This window comes from Thermobia domestica, chromosome 13 (genome assembly GCF_964235325.1).
Source record: "Thermobia domestica chromosome 13, izTheDome1.hap1.1, whole genome shotgun sequence".
Classification (NCBI taxonomy): domain Eukaryota; kingdom Metazoa; phylum Arthropoda; class Insecta; order Zygentoma; family Lepismatidae; genus Thermobia; species Thermobia domestica.
This window is the reverse complement of record NC_137466.1, coordinates 98,055,974-98,076,529: the sequence shown is the minus strand read 5'-3', so window position 1 is coordinate 98,076,529 and position 20,556 is coordinate 98,055,974. Positions and strand designations below refer to the sequence as shown.

Below are 20,556 nucleotides of genomic sequence, written 5' to 3'. Positions count from 1 at the left end.
TTTGTTTTTATTTTTTTATTTATTGTGCTGGAGGAACTGATCTGATGATGTTCACATTAATTGTGAAAGCGAAATTCCGCTAAATATAAATCAAACTACGTATTAAGGTAACTATTACTTTCCTTATTCATTTTCCTCCTAGGACTCTCAAACCATTGTTTAAAATAAAATAAAATAAAATAAAATAAAAATAAAAATGGAAGGAATAATAAGAATTAAAATTGGGCCGTGCTTCCTGTTGTGAGGTGAGACAGTAATGGATACGAATGATTTGGCATTTTTCTCTTCAAAGCAGAGGGAGAAAAAAACAGAATCATCCACAGATTATACAACAAAGTGTTCAATGTGAGAAAAACGGGAATTGAGGAATCTCTCTTGATGATATTTAGCTTTCACGTAGATGTTTTAATTGGGCCCATACCTGTATAAAAATAGAATCTAATCTACGTAAGGAAATAGATTATGTATTGTTTAACTGAGGTTGCTAATTACTGTTTTATAATGTTTCTTGCTATATTGAAAAGTGAAAACAACAACATACTCACATAACAAGGCCATCAATCCGTTGTAAGTATTTCTCTTCACAGCATATAAAATGTATGCAGACAATAAACAGCAACATGATTACGCAGCAAAACTAATAAGGTACTGAGGTAATTTACAGCTTCTTTAACGGTCAAGTATTCTTTGGATTTATGTCGGGTATTTACTAGGCTCGATCCTGGTGGGGACATTCGGTCGTGAAAGTGTAAAATTTTTTTCAGACCAGCTATCCTGAGTGAGATTTTTCTCATTCACACCACATAATGGTCCCAGGCCACTTCCTTCCCTCCTCATTCCTTCTTCCTCCCTAATTCCCCGGGTAGTGCGATCGTCGAGGAACATCTCTCATACGAGACAGGCTAACGTGGCCATAAATGTCGAAAATCCAGAAATCTAAATCTCAATCCTTAAGTTGGGTATTTAATTATTAATAAAAAAAAGTTTCTTTCATTAACTTTTTTACCAAACGATGAAGACACGTATGTGTCGAATGTGATCTGCGGGTACATGAAATCATTGTTACTAGGTACTTTCTGTATATAATTGGAAATATTCGTATAAAAAATAATTATCTCGGGTATATCTAAAGACCAGGGCCATAGGATAACTCCGTTATAAGTAAAAGATTCGAAAAAATGGAAAGACAGAGAAGTTATTGGAAATAGGTGGTTTTCAATTTAAAATAGCGGAATTTTTCCAATCTCACCAGCAGTTTGACCTCGATACTAGTAAGGTGCCCTGTGTTAAATGAAAACGAATGCTGCCAGTTGAGCGGGTTTTTCCCTTGGGAGGTCACCATATCAACAATGCAGCATTGCTTAGCAGCGCACTCGAGCTATTCTAGGTTCCTTCACACAAAAATGTGCACGTCCCATGTTTCACTTTCGTGTGCTCTTCAGGCCGGTAGCCAGCCCAAAAATGTAGGGGGGAAGGGCGGTAGAATTTAGGGAGGGTCTGATCCAACCATATTATAGTTCATCAATATTATACTTCATTTGCAAACCTACCGTGAAAAGTTTAGGAGGCCAGTGAAAATTTAGAGGGGCCCAGCCCCCTAGACCACCTGGATACGGGCCTGGTGCTTTTATGTTCCGTTCCAATAGATTGCTGAAATAGACAGGTTAACTTTATATATATATATATATATATATCAGTAGCGGTTCGTAGTCTGTAGAAGCACCGGTTGCAATATCAAAGGTATGTAGATACGGGCAAGTATTTCCCTCCCCCAGCGTTCTTGAGTTTTATCCAAAAAATATTCAGGAAATATGAAGACGAAAGTCTTTTTAAGCTATATTTGTATATTTATTGATTAAAGTGTATTCTCTAATACTGATTTAATATATAAGCTATTTTCTTTATTTGAAACAACCACTATCAATGTACGTTCATAAACTACTTACATACCCAGGTACAAAACTTCTATACTCGTGTTATTGAACAAGAGATAAATCGAATATATAGTATGTGTTGTAAGCCATGAATGATGACGTTAACCCCAAAAGAAGAAAAAAAGCAAGGAAATTGCATATATTCAAGCAAGCATTTAAACAAAAATTATTTAATTAAATAAACTATGCACCATTTTAAAATAAAAGGTCTTTCTTCGTTTTTTTCGAGCTTCAAATTTTTCTAGGACTTCATTGAAATCTGAAATGCTGCTCGCCAAGTTTTTTTGAATAAAAAGCATCGCTACCGCAAATATTTTCCGCTTTATTCTCTTTAGGGTACAGAAACACGTCTCTCCTCCGACAATACGCATTTTGTTAGCATTTCTTTGTATGAATATAAGGTACAAAAAGTCCATTTTCAGTAACCACGTATTTTTGTCTGCTGTTCTACTATAAAGAAGCATGAAATCTAAGATGTTTTCCTTCGAAAATAATAATAAGAAATAATTTAACATTCCAACGAATTAGGCTAAAGAAGACAGATGATTATTGAAAGTGAATGATTTTAGATTATTTTTTTATGCTTTCCGCCGGAAATCGAACACGGGATCATGTGCATGAAAGACATGAAAGAATTAGACCAATGGTAGGACTTTTTCTCCTTCGAGACATGATTTACTAAATATTAATATTTGGAATGATTTGTTAGTTTTCAATCGATGGGAATTAAACGTGAATTCGAAATCATTGAATTTGATGCTGAAAATATCCTGAATATAGGAATTTCTCTTTTGGGAATGGTAGGTATATATCTCAAAGTAGAAAAAAAGAATAAACTGCGATTGCAAGGATTAGATATTTCTGCTATTATCAATGTTCATTTGATTTGATTTGGTTTACTATTAATTCTGTACATCATATTACATGTATGTTTGACTATTGTGTCTTCTTTATTTCAGTTCTTAACTGAGGCAGTAAACATTCTTAAAAAAAAGCACCGATATGAGCACAAAATTAAAATACAGAATTATTTTATATCTTGATAATTCCTCTGTTTTAATCATAATGAATATTTAGAACCACAACCACCCAACTTTGGGAGGGCAAAACTTCCCCGATATTAAGAAAGAAACAAACAATACTACCACCAGACGCGTATTTGTTCTTTGCGAGTTTGTTTTGTGAATAACTTCTTTCTCCAAGCGTCTGTCTGTATGTTACCCTATGAATTGAATCAAGCGCTGCCACGCGGAGGAATTCGTAACTATTACAGAAGCTGACGATACACCAGTTGCTGAACGAGCTGCAACTGCAAACAGGTACCCCATGTTAAGAGATAGGCGCTCGCCGCTATATGCTTAACGTTACTGCTTCCAGTGTCAACGCTCGCTGCAACTGGAAATGTAAATCTCTCTCTTTCTTTCAGTTTTTTTAATTCAATTTTTTAGAAATGCATCAATACTGTCTTGCGCTCAAGAGCAAAGGTTTATTTTTTACTAATACACTACTTTAATACCTAAAAATATCTTTAGTATTAACAAAATATCCGGTTGCACAATCATGCAACATATAGTACCAGCAGCCACTTTTATATATATATATATATATATATATATATATATATATATATATATATATATATATAAAATTTAACATAGGGTGCCTTACAAGTGTAGAGAAAAACCGGCTGACGCGATTGGAAAAATTCCAACGATTTAGATTGAAATCCACATATTTTCAACAACTCCCCTCTCTTTCAATTTCTTCGTATTTTTACCCATAAAAGAACTGGCCTATGGCCCTGGACTTTTGATACACTCGGTACGATATACTAATTATAGATGTCTATTATTATATTCTAAAATTGAATAATACGATCGCTTATACAGAACGAATTTATGACTATTAATGTAAATGTCTTGGCGGGTGAAGTATAAAACTGATACCTATGTTTCACATCCAGGCAGGGATGGCAAAAACCATGGTTTTTATTATTGAAAAACAAAAAAACAAACAAAAAAATGGGTTTAAACCTGTTTTTCTTTTTTGGTTTAAACCAGGTTTTTTTGGGTTCAAATAATTTGCTCTATGTGTTTATGTCACATACGGACAGAAGTAAGTTTGTTTCGCCTTGGTGTATGCAACAAACGGGTTATGCTGAAAGGGGTCACATAAGTTTAAAGCGGAATACAAACCGCTTCTCGGCTTACATCCGAGAGAAATTGCTCTCCATTTGAATTCGAAACCGGGACTAATTAGGCACAAATGCGATACATCTGCCGGCTCACTCACGAAGAACTCCTGATAAAAATACGTTGTACTGATCTTTACATAGCTGTTAATATAATTGTCAAGAGTCATTTCAGAAGGACAAAAAGATAAACAGTTGCACAAGTGAAACCATTGCACAGAATTACATATGGACAATTTAAAAATACTGGAGAGTACAGAAGAACCAATTTGATTCACTACGAGTTTTATTAGTCGAAGTTAAAGAAATACGACGACTTAATTTGCATAGCAGTAAGAAAAGTGAATAAAGATACTCGAGTCCACTTTGCCTCTGACCCATTTATACATAAATAGATACTTCTGATTTCAATAAATGCCTCTCGTGGGATTTGTATGTCCCTCCCCCCCCCCCCCCACAAAAAAAGAATGGCATTTCGATGTATTTTATCAATAGTAAACATTATTAAAACGAAACAATATTTAGAATTTTTTTTTCGATTGCAACTGCATAACAATAATAATAAACTATAAAAAATCACAAAAGAAACATTCATAAACTTATATAAAAAAAAAACAAAAGTTGCTTTTGTAATATAATCTCTTTGAGTAATGAATGGGGAATTTAGGTCTGAATATAATACGAATAATATACGGGAGTGAAACGTGATAACCTACAAATGTGTGTTCATCAAGAGTTTACGAACACACACACACTTTTATGAACATTTTTCGTTATTTGGTTTAAACCAAGATTTAAACCAGCCAACCCTGTTTCTAGGTCACTTTAAATTAAGAAATTTTGGTTCTCCTTCAAATACTATTATCTAAAATTTTATCCTGAGTCTTAGGAAACCAAAATGTTATATCATATCATATACAATAATAAAATACAATTACTCAAGAAAATACCTTAAAATAAAAGTTATCGTCGTATAAAGGTACAGAATAGTAAAAATTGATTTGTCTTTAGAATTATGAAAAGCCCAAACCTTTAGATCGTGACAGGCAATTGATCGATACTGGCCTGACCACAGAGCTCGAATCACAGCTGCAACTTCCTCAGCAACCTCCCCATGTGACACCTTGTTGTTACGATTCAAATCATTCCTGAAAGAGATGAAATTATGATACAAAGTACATATATTTCTTTTTTTACTTTTGGACCTAAATTACTTACATACGTAACAACACTTGATACCTAAGGTGATTTCTACAGGGAAAACTAAATATCCAAATCTCGATATACAAAACTAAATATCTAAGCAAAACAGCTTAGAAGTTTCTATATTATAATCACACAAATCAAACTACTACTTCTAGCAAAATTTTTAGATAATAGAATGGAAGGTGTTTCAAAGTAGGAAAACCTCGTCTAGTTCTTTACCTGGTGTATGGTTCCTAATATAGAGGCTACATCACCTCTTTGCATTGCCATTCTTATTCTTTGAATTAGGAAGGTGCTTGCTCTATAAGCATCGGACAAATGTGCGATGCGTTTACCTACTTCCTTTATAAAGCTGAAGATTATTTCCCCCAACGATCCACTGGATTCAATGGAAATCATTACAAATTAGTACTTCTCCGTTAGGTTATCGCATTTTCTTCATTTTTCTGTTTCTTTTCAACTGGCTACATTACCCGCTTGAAGTGAGGAGAAAGGAAGTTAGGAAAGGGTGAAAGTGTCTGTCTCCTAGGGCCCTAAAGAACCTCCACGTGGACATATAGTATCTATATACGCGCCTTCTATTCCTAGTGGGAGCTCATTTGGTCCGAATCTCATGTTAAGCTAGGTTTACGTTTCATATAGCCTGTGTTAAAAGAGGTGCTAAACTCCAACTCAATCAATCAGAGCTCTGACGATCGGTGCGACTACTTTGAAACATAACAAAAATAATATTACATAATCAAGAACAGAAAAAATAGTTTATAATTACATAATTACCTGATGATACACAAGATTGTTCGCTTAATATTCGATCATTTTTGACCGGTAGGCCTACTCATCTTAAGAAATACTGCGCCGCCACCACCGACCATACTCTATTTGACCCCCAGCACTGTAGAATATTAAACGACATCGCAGTTTTCACTGCAGCAAGCTCCGATGCAGAACAGGAATGAGAATTCTGTTCCACTCCTTCCTGCACGCATTCCATAGACCAACCAAGATGCGCGGGCCGCGATGTTGAAGACGTCGTTTCAACAGTACAAATGCGCGAAAATCCATTGGACTAGCATCTGGACTTTTCACAAGAATGTCTTCAAACAGAATGACACGAATTCCTAATTTCTCTGCAATTTCCTGTTGAAAACGTAGTGATGTTCTGGCAGTATGGCTCCTAGCCCTGTCCATATGAATCATCACCTGGTTCGCGTCCATTCCATTCCATACAATTATGGGATGTCTCTCCGACAGATAGATGTCAGAATGGATTCTTGGAAGTATCTTGTATTCACCTTCACGGTTTTGTCCACCTTGCATATCAGCAACTTATTCTCATATCTGAGTCCCGTAACAACCATAAAGCCACGAAGGAAACTCCCTGCACTCACGAACAAAGTTGCTGCGCCCCTTGCCGTTAATGTCACGGTATGTGATTGCTCGAAATGTCACCACTAGCAATGAGATGGACATATGACTTATCCATTGTGACAACTTTCTTTCATTTGGAACCCGCCAGGTACTTTTCATAGTTGCCTGTAGTTCGTCTTAACTCGGGTGGGACATTCTGTTGAAAAAGTGTAAAGAGCTTTTTCAGGTCAGCCATCCTGAATAAGGTTCTCCTCATTCGCACCAGGCAAATGCCGGGGTGGTACCTAACATAGGTCCCAGGGCGCTTCCTTCCTTTCCCAACCCTTTTTTTCCTTCCCTTTCCCCGGACAGTGTGCTCGCCGTGGGACGTCATTCCTCAAAACTTGACGGGCTAACATGGTCATTGATGCCTTCAGCCCAAAAATCTAAAGCCTAAATTGTCTTACATTCGGCAATGTGACGTAGTAGCAGGGTGTACACGGGTCTTCCGCACACACTTCGACCTAAGGCAATTGCGAATTGTTTTGATCACAGTCGACGGTGCGAGGTGGAATCTGTGGCCCATATCATGTTGCGTAGGGGAATTTTCTTGGTACATCAATCGATACATCCTCGTTAGCATTACGGGTATCACTTTGTTTGCAGCCCTTCTCCTGGTAGTTTTTGTGGGTGAGTGTTTCGCAAGGGGAGCCTATTGTGTGTAAGAGGTCACAATAGCTTTCACAGTAGTTACTCCGAGTGTTAACCCATGCTCCCGATACTGTTTCACAATGCGTACGTACGAAAACTTAGCAAGGAAACGGGCTAATACGTAACCCTCCCAATACTTGTTGATTTTCGATGTTATTTGATAACACTCACTGCAAAATTCATGCACCTACAACGTCAGACACAACATTGCTTCCGCAGCAAAGCCATAGTTCCAGCATGATACGCCAGGTGGCAGCACCGGATCGAAAATGATCGAATATACAGCGAATAAGTTTCTGTATAACGCTAGTTTAAGAATCCGGAATACAAAGTTTTCTAGAAAGAATACTGGAACATCTCAAGAGTATTTTGTCTGTTACTAAAAGCAGTACTTCATACGGGATTCAAATTTACTCAATAGTAAGGGAATAGAATGGCTTAGACTATAGGATAAATAGAAGTGTCTGAAAACATCAATAAAGAATGAATAGTACGAAATTTTCTTTTACGTATTGATTTTTGTTTATATAATTATGGACAACTTTCTACTCATGACGAGATATAATCAAAGTGCTTGGTTAGGTTGAGATGAAGTTCGATAAGGATTCTGAAACATTTAAGTCCGATCCTGCTTTACCGTGCACTTTCAGTACAAACATGACAATGGAAAAAATGCTGTGGTCTCCTTGTTCTTCAAGGTTTAAGAAAGAATGCTCTACAAATAAGGTAAGAAAACTCTCACATCAAGTTCTAATCTATGCTTTTGTTAAACATCTAATAGTTTTGTTAAACATCTAATAGTATTTAACAATAGAGAAATATTGTAAATATTAAAATCTAAAGATTTAGATAAACATGCTGGCATATTTGGTAGTTCATGACAATTACAGTTTAAACAAATATAGTAAAAGACAAAAACAAGCTTTTCTCAATATTCAATACTGTGAACAAATAATTGCTTTGATTAATTCCTTACACGATTACTATCCATCAGACGATGCCTAATTTGGAGAAAAATAGCAATAATGTATACAGTAAAACTGAGTCTTCTTTCTTTTTTTCCCCCCGAATGAACACAAGTAACTCTGATTCTGAACAAAATGGTGCGACGGCAATAGCTGCAGGGCTTATAGATGTGTAGTAGTAGTACTAATAGTAGTAGTTGCTATTTTAAACAGTGTTTCATGTGGAATCAAGAATGATTTTACCTATAGTTTATTTCTGATTCTTCTGCCTGTTCCTTAAAATACCTAGAGATATATTCCATGTGAACCTAAAATGTCATATAGTATAACCTGAACTTACGAATGGTGAATACCACTTTGCTGTATTAAATGATCATAAGCAACTACTCCAGCACAATACCCTAGATATGTAAGCGAATAATCAACACATTGTATGAATTCAACCATTCCTGGGAAGTCATTTCCTTAAGTTAAGCAGTGTCACTTCCTTAAGTTAAGCACACCTGTACAAATATGTCCAAATTCGCGAGCCCGGCTCTGGGGCTCAATTGAGAGCCAGCCACTATGAGCACTAGCCCTATAAGTGGACAGCGAGCAACAAGAAATTATTCCGAGCGAGCTCGAGCTCCAATAAAGTTTGAGCGGGAGCAATGAGCTCGAGACCTCAGAAAGCACAAGCCTAATGAGATTAGTAAGTGTAAGATAAAGCTTGCGTGAGGCTTATTGAAGATAGTGAGCCCAAGATCAACACAGTGCAAGTCTGAGCAAGCAACAGCCTCACTAAAATTAGGGAGCGCGATACTTAATGATACAGTGGCGTGGGAACCTGGGTTCGATTCCCGGCGGGAGCTCATGTGGTTCGGATGAAACGTTAATCAGTAGGTCCACGTCTCATATAGCCTCGTTGCTGAACAGGACGTTCAACTCGAAATCAATCAATCAACCAATAATACAAAGAGCCTGAGCCCGATTGAACTCCGATAGCAAAATGGCTACCTCTGATCCAAACGCTGCAGCTCTCCACTAAATTGTCTTTTGATGTACGATTTATCGAGTTTAATATAGTTTATAAAATGTAATTGTCTTCTCCCACATCTATGTTTTCCTTCCATCATACACTTTATCACGTTTCTACGAGTAACGTTTATCGTTTCAGCAATCTCCAATATTCTTCATTCTTCTTCACTTCACATTTCGAACACTTCCAGTTGTTTCTCGTAGTTTCCTAGTATTTCTGCTCTTCACAGTATCACAAAGTGCACTTTTCTTCCTTAGATCTTCACTAATGAACTATCTAAATTAGAGGAAGGGGGATAGTAGATCCATGGTAGAGAGCTCAGCTCTGGTAGGAGAAGCCCCTGGTTAGATTCCAGGCCATGTACGTTTGTGGTTGATAACATAGTGTTCATGGGTTTTCTCGAGGTTCTCCCATTTCCTTCCACATTCTCATCTCATCAATTCTTTCACAATCATATACTTCCATTAATCACTCGTCTCCATTTGCTTACAAGGAATAACCGTGGACATAAAACTAGATATTTCATTACATATCATTACTTAATATACTAATTCCCTCCTGCTTCTGCAGTTAATCCAATCATGATCATTTTCATCCATTCCTTCTTACTACTTATTCCATACATTTCATGCATTTTCCTTACACGTTCGAACACCTTATTAATTTGTGACTCAGAATTCGATTTAAATATGAAGGTCTCTTGAAGATTCAAATAATAGCATATGCAACCCTCGAAGAAATTTGCCCCCCAATTTAATGGGAAATCACTATCACTATATCGATACGTAGAGGTATTTCTACTCGTAGAAAAATACAAATATACCAAAAATAACGACTCACCAATATTCACCTGTGCAGAAGTATTGGACCAATGGACTTGTGTTATTCACACACTGAATGATGGAGTTCATGTAACAGGTATTCCCAAGGTTCTTCAAGCCTGTTAACCCTTTGCCCTGAAATAAATAAATAAATAAAAAAATAAATAAATGAATCTTTGCAAAAATATACACTTCAATAATTATACCAACTAAAACTATTATATAGTTTTGTCCGTTTATTTTTTTCTATTCAGGTTATATCACTGTGTTTAGAAATGTATATACAAGGGATGGATAAAAAGTAATGGCACAATTGTTATAATTTACAAATGACTGTATTAGAAGGGAAAATACGTTCTACATTCCTTCAATGTAATCACCCCCCATGTCCACAACCTTCTGCCACACGTATGGAAGGCGCCGTACTCCGTCAGCACGTTGTTCTCTGGCTATGTCTCGCAGCGACCGCCCTACGGCATTGAGGATGGCCTGTCTGGTGTTGTATCGTTGTCCGCGAAGTGGTTGCTTCATCTTGGAAAACAGGTCATAATCGCACGGACTCATATCCGGCGAATATGGTGGATGTTCCAGAATCTCCCAGTTCCAGGCACGTAAAAGGTCCGTCACGGCGGTAGCTGTGTGACAGCGTGCATTGTCGTGCAAAATGATTGGGGTCCGTGCCAAAAGATCAGGTCCTTTTCTCCGAAGTGTGGGACGCAGATGGTGTTGCAAGAACGTGCAGTAATATGGCGCATTCACAGTCTGCCCTGCTGGTACAGCATGGTGCAGGATAACCCCTTGGACATCAAACGCCACTATCAACATCACCTTCACTCCTCCCTGACTAGGGCGCAGTCTTTGGCCGAGGGGAACCGGGATGCTTCCATTCGTTGGATTGGCGCTTCAAACATGGTTCGTAGGATCGATCCCAGGTTTCATCAATGGTAACGATCCTGCCCAAGAAATTGTCACCCTCCCTCTGGTGGCGGTCCAGCAATTCTTGTGCCAGTGCATATCGGTACCATTTCTGCACCTCGGTAATGACATGTGGAACCCAACGTGCTGCAATTTTGCGAAAACCCAGGATGTCGTTCAAAATGTGAAGCACAGTTTTATGGCACACCCCAACCTCTGCCGATAACTCACGCGCAGTCCACCGTCTATCCACGTCCACCAAGGATGCAAGGAGCTGAATTGTCATGTTGTCCACTGGAGGTCGTCCAGAACGTTGGCGGTCTTCCACGTTCTGTCTGTCTTCACGAAACACTTTTAACCCATCGAGCTACGGTGCGGTATGGCAACGCTGCATCACCACAGGCTTCCCGCAGTCCCTGAAAACATTCTCGTGCACTACGTGCCACTTCAATTTTGATCCACGAACGCTGTTCATGTTTAGTGAACATTGTGTTTATAGCGTTTCCACTCGCGATACCAATTTGACGCCACTGCTCTCGTTGACTGACTGACTCAACAGCGTTCCCACTCACCTAAGTTCCTCAACTGAGATTGTCTTCTCCGGTGCTGCCACCTCGCGGTTCTCCGTCACTAGACTGGCGCGTGCCGGCAGGGTTGCCAGTACTTTTTATCCAACCTATGTATTATTGCTTACCTTAAAACAGAACTGATTACAGAATCAATTATATAGTGTAACGTTATCTTCGTATAACTTCTGTGTTAACATGTATGTCTTGTAATACTGCACTGGAGAATTATGAATTTATGTATCTATTCAAGTTTACACAGATTTCTTTACTGGTGGGAAATTAAAGCGATCTTTCATTTGCCGAATGGTTACTCTATCACTGAAGTAGCAGTAGCTGTAAGACGACCTGCTGTTTCTAATTCCTTAAGTATTTGGACACCTGAAGGTAATTACTTTTTCAGAGAAAAGAAGGATATTTTAATTGAAAATGTTTCTGCTCTAAAAGCTGTTTATTGAAATGTTTTGTTCCGACTACGTGCCCACTAAGCCAAATGTTACGTGTCACTGCATTTATAAATTACGAGCCTTCTTACTCAAAAAGCTAAACGGAAAATCATTAGATGCAGGTATATACAATCATTACATTAAATAAATCGATGAACACATACCACATTTCCGTATACAGCATAGAAGTTTCGTGATCTTAACGTCGGACCTTTAACACTAGTTGGTTTCACTGTTCTATCAAATTGTGGAGTTTTGAGTCTCACTCCAACTGAATCCATATCATCCATCTGAAAGTAAACAAGATTTTCATCTTTCATTTCCTAACAAAATCTAATCAGAAAATATAGTGTTCTTTCACCAAGTAGCATATATAAGAATCTATATATTTTGATTCCAATAAATAAATAAAAATAGCTACACGGGAGGTTTAGCTTTCTCGCTCAATATAATGACAATTTAATTACGGAAAAAAGCAATAGCAGTAATAATAATAATAATTAGGGATGAGCCGATTCCGATTCTTTGCGATACCGGATTCGATACCGATTTCGTTCGATTCCGACGGAAAAATAGTGAAAACTCTCAAAACCATGTATTTTTTATGATGGTTTGTTACGAAAACCCTGTTCAAATGCTTGTTTTTCTTAGAAATTTGAAATACAATCCAAACTTTTAGTTTTTAAGACTATTCAAGGCATAATACCGGTACTTTTCTTTTCATTCTAATTCCATATTTGCAGGTTTTGTACATTTCAGTTTCAATTTTTCATTGTTTTGAAAGAGTTTTTATTCATTTGCAATAGGCTAATAAAATGTTTTTGGAATCAAATGTGTTTTTATTACTTGTTTTACCCAAAATCCATATCGAGCCCGGAATCGAGAATCGTGAGTAAAATTTCAGAATTGAAATCGAGAAATTCTGGAATCGGATCATCCCAATAATAATAATAATAATAATAATAATAATAATAATAATAATAATAATAATAATAATAAAAGCAAATCCAGAGGAAACAAGAAATTCTAGATGTATTGAAACAGTCACTAATGACAATACACAGAAAATAATTTCAAAACCTTTTCTATATGAAGAATATAACAAATTTTCAAATGAACACTAATTAATAACATAAAATGAATAATAATGTACAATACGGCTTATACCATTTAGTCTTCCATAACACTTTGATAAACAATTCACATGCACATCACGTGAAAAATATATACCTTTTAATCAAATTATATCTTTCGATTTTTATTAAGTAATTATTACGTATTCTATTAAAAATTATCGCCTAATGTACAATTTCTACATACTAATAAAAATGTACATCCACCAGACAACGACACTATTTAAATTTCTAATTTAAAAAAATCAAGTTTTTGATTATAGAATAACATTAAGAAAGTAGCATAGGAAACACAAAGGGTCTTTCCTAGTAAGATAGTGAAATCGGCCCTTGATCCAAATTGGGTCGCTATTGACCTAAAACTACCTCAAAAAAATTTTTGACCCCCTACCCCCTCCCCTTACCGAATTATCGTATCATACATGTTCAAAATTGAATATTTTTTAATTTTGGTGGGGTGGTCGAAAAATTTTGAAAGTTTCACAGATTGTATTTAGATGTAAATGTTTATTTTTTTTTTCAAAACCATCGATGCGTATTTTCTTTATTTTTTTGCGTGTTGAAAATTTCAAAAAATTGTAGAAAAAATTTGGGAGGGGACACGTCATTGATTTTTGGGTTAAAAAAATTGTTATACCCTTAGGTACAACATATATTTTTTCGGGGCCTGAAAGTGATGGCAACATTGTCAAAACGAAATAAAAATGAAAATAAACTTTTTTTTCGCACAGTTTTCCCACCATTTTAAGGCCCCTTCAAACAATTCTTTGCCGAAGTTCACAATTTTCATTTCTCTTGCGTCCCTTCCGCCTCTGTCGTTCTTCGGCTGCTTTGATTGTGTCCATTTCGGAATAGAAACACCAAATATATCTCAGTAACAGTGCTTCCACTTCAAGCGACTCTTGCACAACAAAGTTACACAGCGCACGGTAGAGAGCGCTACCGATAGAGAGCGCCACTGTATGTGGCCAGTGAAGCAAGCACTGATAGATACCAGGAGCCGATGCGAGGTGTGTGTAACTTCGTTGTGCAAGAGTCGGCTGCAGTGGAAGCACTGTTACGGAGATATATTTGGTGTTTCTATTCCGAAATGGCACAATCGAAGCAGCCGAAGAACGACAAATCATCAGAAGGGACGCAAGAGAAATGAAAATTGTGAACTCTGGCAAAGAATTGTTTGAAAGGGCCCTCAGTGAGAAAACTGTGCGAAAAACATGTTTGTTTTCAGTTTTATTTCTTTTTGACAATGTTGACATCACTTTCAGGCCCCGAAAAAAATATATGTTGTACCTAAGGGTATAACAAATTTTTTAAGCCTAAAATAAGCGACGTGTCCCCCGCCCCCAATTTTTTCTACATTTTTTTGAAATTTTCAAAATAAAGAAAATACGCATCGATGGTTTCGAAAAAAATTACACATTTACATCTAGATAGTATCTACAATCTGTGAAACTTTCAAAATTTTTCGACCACCCCCACCAAAATTTAAAAAAATATTCAATTTTGAGCATGTATGATACGATAATTCGGTAAGGGGAGGGGGTCAAAATTTTTTTGAGGCAGTTTTAGGTCAAGGGTAATCTTTTAGGTCAACAGTGACCTAATTTGGATCAAGGGCCGATTTCACTATCTTACTAGGAAAGACCCTTTGTCTAATGGAGTACACAATTTTTGCTCTCTATTTTCTCTTTAAGTTATAAAATACGATAACCTAAAGACACAAAATGAATATATACACTTCTGATCTTCAGGAATTAGTGCAATATACACTAATATAAATGACTATAACTCTCAATGCATATAATATTTAACCCTTTTAACGAGTATGTGCCATACGCTGATACATGCACATATACCATCTATTAAAATGTTCTAGAAATTATGTGATTGCTTTAAAGTTTTTTTTTTTTTTTTTTCCCTCATTTCTTGGGAATGTTAGTCAATAATCTGAAATGCATTGCTGCAAGTGGTGGACAAAAATAGAGTGATTACTTGAAGTTTAGCCTGGAAACACAGTCACATGTTTTGTAAGAGGGTGGCAATATATTATCATCTTTTGGTTAGCAACAGAAGGGAGGAAAAATGGATTTTCATCATTGTATCGGTATCTGAGCTCATGCACAAATATTGAAAAATGGACACTGTGGTTTCCCACTTCTTCAATTTTCCTCCCCACATTCATAAAGTTTTTGTTCTACGTTTGTATCTGCTTCGAACGAGAATTGCTTTTCGGTGGCAGTGTGTGTGTGTTTGAGCAGGTGCTGTTTGTGTTATTTATATAAGTGAAAGATAATTGTGTGCGTTACTTTGAATGTTCGTAGGAATAGTGATGCAGCAGTTGCTACGTGTATGAAGGTCTATGTTTCATCTGTTATATGCCCTATGAAATCTGTATTGTCAAACAGGATAGGAAATATTCTTTTCCCTTCAGACCTTTTCAAATATGGCAATGAAATCTGGCACACACATTACCTATACTCCATAGTATTTTCTAATGTACATTATACTCGCGTAGTCTTTGCTGGGGCCACGCCAGAGAGCACAAAATTTCCCAAAAGATTTTTTTTTTTTTTTTCGAGAGGGGGAGAATTTATCGAGTTATCCCAGTTTCCTTGTCAACGTACACTAAACACGCATGTGCATGGTACCATTTAAAACTCTGTTTCATTCTGAAGAAAATTATGCACGAACTATGTTGGTCGTATGAATAGTAATGAAGCAGTAGCTACGTAACTGAAAATCTAACATTTCCTTTAAAAAACACTACACGTTAAAAGGATTAACAGAAATGTTCAATCATGAAAAGCTGAATAATCATACCTGAGCAATATTTGGAGAAGAATGGGACCTCGTCATTCCGGAACTCGAATCAGCCGAGTCAGTTCGTAATTTAATTTGGTAAATGCCTTCACCTGAAACCATAAATGGACATTGTATAAACAGTTATTTCGATTTTTTGTTTATATGAACACCTAAAATCTTTCACAGTAAGAACAATATTTAAAAGAAAAAGATTTTCGAGTTACACAGTAATGAATCGAAGTAAAACAGAAATGCAAAATCATCAAATGGGATGTCACAAACTGAAAAAAAACCTTGACCACAATGATTTCGTGAAAATTAGTTACAGAAAATTAATACATAATAAAAACCACAAAATATGTTTAGCATTCTTTCGTTAAAAAAATCTTTGTGTGTGCATCAAATGTTACCCAAAAAAGCAGTCAATCCTTCAGTTTCTCTAGAGGTTTCCAGCAATTAATACTACGAGATGTGGATCTATAGTTTAACGTACGACCCGAAGCACAAAATCTTGTAATATTGAATTTTAATTTCTTTAATTGAGCGCCTCATGGACAATTTTCATTCTCTTCTTCAAAACGAAAATCTTCAGCTAACGTATTATAGAAAATCTCTTGTAAGAAGAAAGTATTCTTTTATACGCAGTAGGACCCAGTGCCATACTGACTTTCCGTGATCATAAATACACACGCACTGTAATGACAGTATCTGTCAGATAGATTATGTCCTTCACATCTTTCCATCACAATGTACACATACAGAATATACAGCATAAGTCGTGTTAGCAGATACCGGTTGCCAAGAGAACTTTGACTCCGAGATTTGTATGTTATTATTTTCATTAGAAAACAACAGCTTCAGCTTGTTCTACTTTCAAGTGACGACTTTTCCTTCAATATTCGTTTTATAATAATAAATTGCTTTGTTTTGCTCAACGATTAACTTATTTTTTAATTATAGTATACAATAGGCAAAGCTGGTACAATGGAGAATATAACATAAAGGCAATTGTAATTACTTAGTTCTGTTCCGTCCTTTTAAGGAAATGAAGTCAGTTTCTAGTTTTATCTTTCTCAATATATGATTTTTTTCTTTAATTTTCAAGTCAATTTGTACTCTCAATAGTTGCTAAATCCAAGATTTTATATACTCTCAGATATACTTTGCTTCATGAACTTAATTATTAGTTAAGATCCGCAGCTTAGTAGCTTCACTTCTATTTCTGTAGAAGGCATTTTCTATTTCTTACGCTTTGTTGACTAGTGTATACTACTGAATTCTTTTTTGCTGCGGCGTGCAACAATCTTCTGTTGTTTATAAATACTATATTGTAAATGAAATGAGTACTCCTTTTATCTTTTCCAAATTCTGAATTATCTTTATTTATTTATTATACAAAACAGTATTTCATGTTCAAGGTGATGCTTTCTACATGGTTATTGTATATGCTAGATAACAAGATCCTTATTGCTCTTTTATTAAAATTTAAAATTTTATTATTTGCTTTACTTTTTGCACAATTTTCTAATGAAAGGCGCTGTAATTTTTTTATTTTCTGCTCTTCCATCCATTACAGTATTTTAAATACACATATTCTTCTGGTGATCTCATGAATAAGAAATCCATATTTTCCAGTCTCTTCTTCTCCTTTTTTTCCCATCTTTTCAGATGCCAACTTGTATACAACATTTTAGTGCAATTTTATAACGGACTGAGAACATCTACAAAAATAGTGAAAGTTAAGAAAGTAAGTCAAACAGTAAAATATTGAAAATAAATACAAGCCACCTAGTTCCTTAGATCTAGGTGGTTTGCATTTATTTTTAACATTTTACTGTTTGCCCTACTTTCTTTATTTATGGGTATTGTTAGCTGAAAATGCATGTAGACAGTCCAACAAAATTCCGAATAAATAAACTGACACTTCTACAGAATTACAAAGGAAAATGTACCATATAATTAGATAATAGGAAACTAATGGAAACAAATTAAATAAAAACTGCTTTCACAGTAAATTGTACTCACTAAAATTGATTTCTTTGTTACCTTATATAAAAAGCAGAATGTTTGTTTGATTGTATGTTTGTCCCATATACCTAATTATCCACATCGCTGAACTGTTTAAAATGAATTTTTGAGAACAGTTAACAATTGGGTCAATTTTTAGTCATCAACATATTACATTGATTAAAATGAGTATACAATGAGGGCAGAGGGAGAGGTTTTAAAAATATGCCTAAAGTAGACCATACGAACTCTTCAAGTTAAACTCTTATAAACTCCTGATGAAGAGTAAGTTGATACGGTCCCATTGAAAATTCTGATTTTAAAGAAGAGAAAGTGGACTATTTCTGTAACATTTTAATTTCCCAATACGTTCGGTACACAAATACATATCGTTGAACCATTTAAAATGAATTCTTGAAAACAGTTTACACTTGGAACGACCTTAGTTTTTATTATGTTACTTTGATTAAAATAAGCATCTTAAAGGAAGAAGTTTCAAAAATGTCAAAAATAAAGTATCTCAAGGATCCCGCTAGTTACGCGGATGAAACTCGATATATAAACTTCTTATTTAAAGTAAGCCCTTACATGTCCCATTTTCGAAAATTAATTTTAGTTTCTCACTTTGTATTCATAAAATGACAAAAGAAATGAGACGTTTGAACTGTTTAAAATGAATTTTTGATCGTAGCACTTCGGTTGGTCTGGATTTTGAACTTTTTACAAAGAATAACGACTGCTCCGCTTTAAACAAATTTTATGAACAGGTATATACGAAGCACCTGGGTTGAGCTTGGCTTTTGTCGTTTCATTTCAATTCAAATACGTGTCCTAAGGAAGGAAAAGGGGTTTATGTTTTAAATATTTTCCATAGTACTACGCCTTTCATGCGAAGAACGGATATTTTAGTTAGTACGGTATAAATATAAAAAAAAGGATTAATTTGCTGGAAATTTCTCTCAAGCTTTCATTAGAACAGAGCTGAACGATACGAAACAGTCTATTTTTATTTTTTTAAATTGTACTTTGAATATATTTAAAATTATGTGGTTAAAATTATACTTTCTTCCTTTGATATTGGGGGGAGGTAAGTGGGGATACAAGTGAATGGCGTTTCCCATTCTGTCAAATTGGAATCAAAACCAAGTGTTTAACCTATCAATCTTCCTTAGTTTTCTTATGCAATCTGAAAACAACTTTGAAAAATATCAACGCCAGAAGAGAAATATAAACCACAGTTTCCCATGCATCCGATCTAGAACTTCCATCTTCCATGCATCAAAATTTGCTTTCAAGGCCCTTACCTATCCTCTCAGTCTCCTGTCGATGTCTGCTTTCTTCCAATTCCTTTCTTTTTAGCTTTTCTTGTCTTTCTTTTTGTATTCTCCTGTAAATATATGGAAAATTACAATACCAATGACAAGCAGTATGATTAAAAAATATTTACGTGTGTTAAAATACGAAAGTCAAGTAACATTACAATACTGATTACAAAGGAAGTTATTTTAAAACATTAATTCAGTATGATCGAATTTATAGTATGCTCAAGTTCACAATTCCAAAAAAAAAATAAACAACTAGGAGAAGCTTTAGGAGACAACATCTTAAATTCTATCAAATATTCTTTTTGTGTACCTGTAAGGTTTTCAAGTCACATTCCTTGCAAGAAAACTTGAATTTGGAGGTACACAGGAATCGCTAACTCAAAACTGACAAAATACAAAACATTATAGTTTGTCTCTAGTATACAAAACAAAAGCAAAAATCAAAAACCAATAAAAATATTAATCTACAGAAAACATGGTATGATAAAAATTAGTCACGTATCCTCATTTCTAGTTCGCCCCATCCTACGAATTATTAGAAACTAAAACATCAAGAGAAATTATATTACTATATGAAAATTTTAAATTCATTGGTAACACCTACTGGACGATATTCAACAACTATAAGGTAACCAAAGAAGTTCTTTCCATTCTACAGTGATAAACAAAGAGTAATACAGTGGACGATGCATACCTTTAAGTTTCGAAGTAATCTCCATCAGCATCTTACCAACGTTCCTGCACCTGCTCAATATTCTGATGATAAAACTCGGCGGTCGTGGACGCAAAGAATTCGTGTTCTGCAAATCTCCCTCATTTGTGAAGGGTGGTTGTCAAGGGAATGAAACAGATGGTAATCGATTGGCGCAAAGTCCGGTCAATATGGTGCATGGCACATCTCCAGCCAAGTTGCTGAAGAGTTCCCGGGTCCTCTTTGCTACACGTGGCTTGGCATTGTCGTGCATCGTTAGCACACCCTTGCGTTTTACCAATGACGGCTCCTCCTATCGCAATGCATATTGCACCCTTTGCAACGGCTCAGAGTAAAGGTCAGTAGTGATGGTCTAGACAAGGTTGAAAGAGCTTGTACTGCACCACTTGCCAATAATACCAATACCAGCATACAGACAGCATAACCTTTCGTGAGTGCAGAGGTGGTCTTGAGGTGT

General features: G+C 35.8%; 2 protein-coding genes across 6 annotated transcripts in view; one reads left to right on the top strand and one right to left on the bottom strand.

Annotated features, from left to right (window-relative positions):
• LOC145668376 (uncharacterized) overlaps positions 1-20,556 on the top strand; it is a 233,494-nt gene that overhangs the window by 104,930 nt on the left and 108,008 nt on the right. The gene's annotated exons all lie outside the window — the stretch shown is intronic.
• Positions 1-20,556, bottom strand: part of Usp8 (Ubiquitin specific protease 8) — a 135,736-nt gene that overhangs the window by 31,514 nt on the left and 83,666 nt on the right. For all 5 annotated transcript variants that reach the window (XM_081736156.1, XM_081736157.1, XM_081736155.1 and 2 more), the window contains 5 exons: positions 19,367-19,449; positions 16,074-16,165; positions 12,285-12,410; positions 10,213-10,328; positions 5,156-5,273 (listed from right to left, as the gene is read on the bottom strand). In XM_081736156.1, the coding sequence (XP_081592282.1) occupies positions 5,156-5,273; positions 10,213-10,328; positions 12,285-12,410; positions 16,074-16,165; positions 19,367-19,449 (535 nt within the window). The remainder of the gene's footprint in view (positions 1-5,155; positions 5,274-10,212; positions 10,329-12,284; positions 12,411-16,073; positions 16,166-19,366; positions 19,450-20,556) is intronic.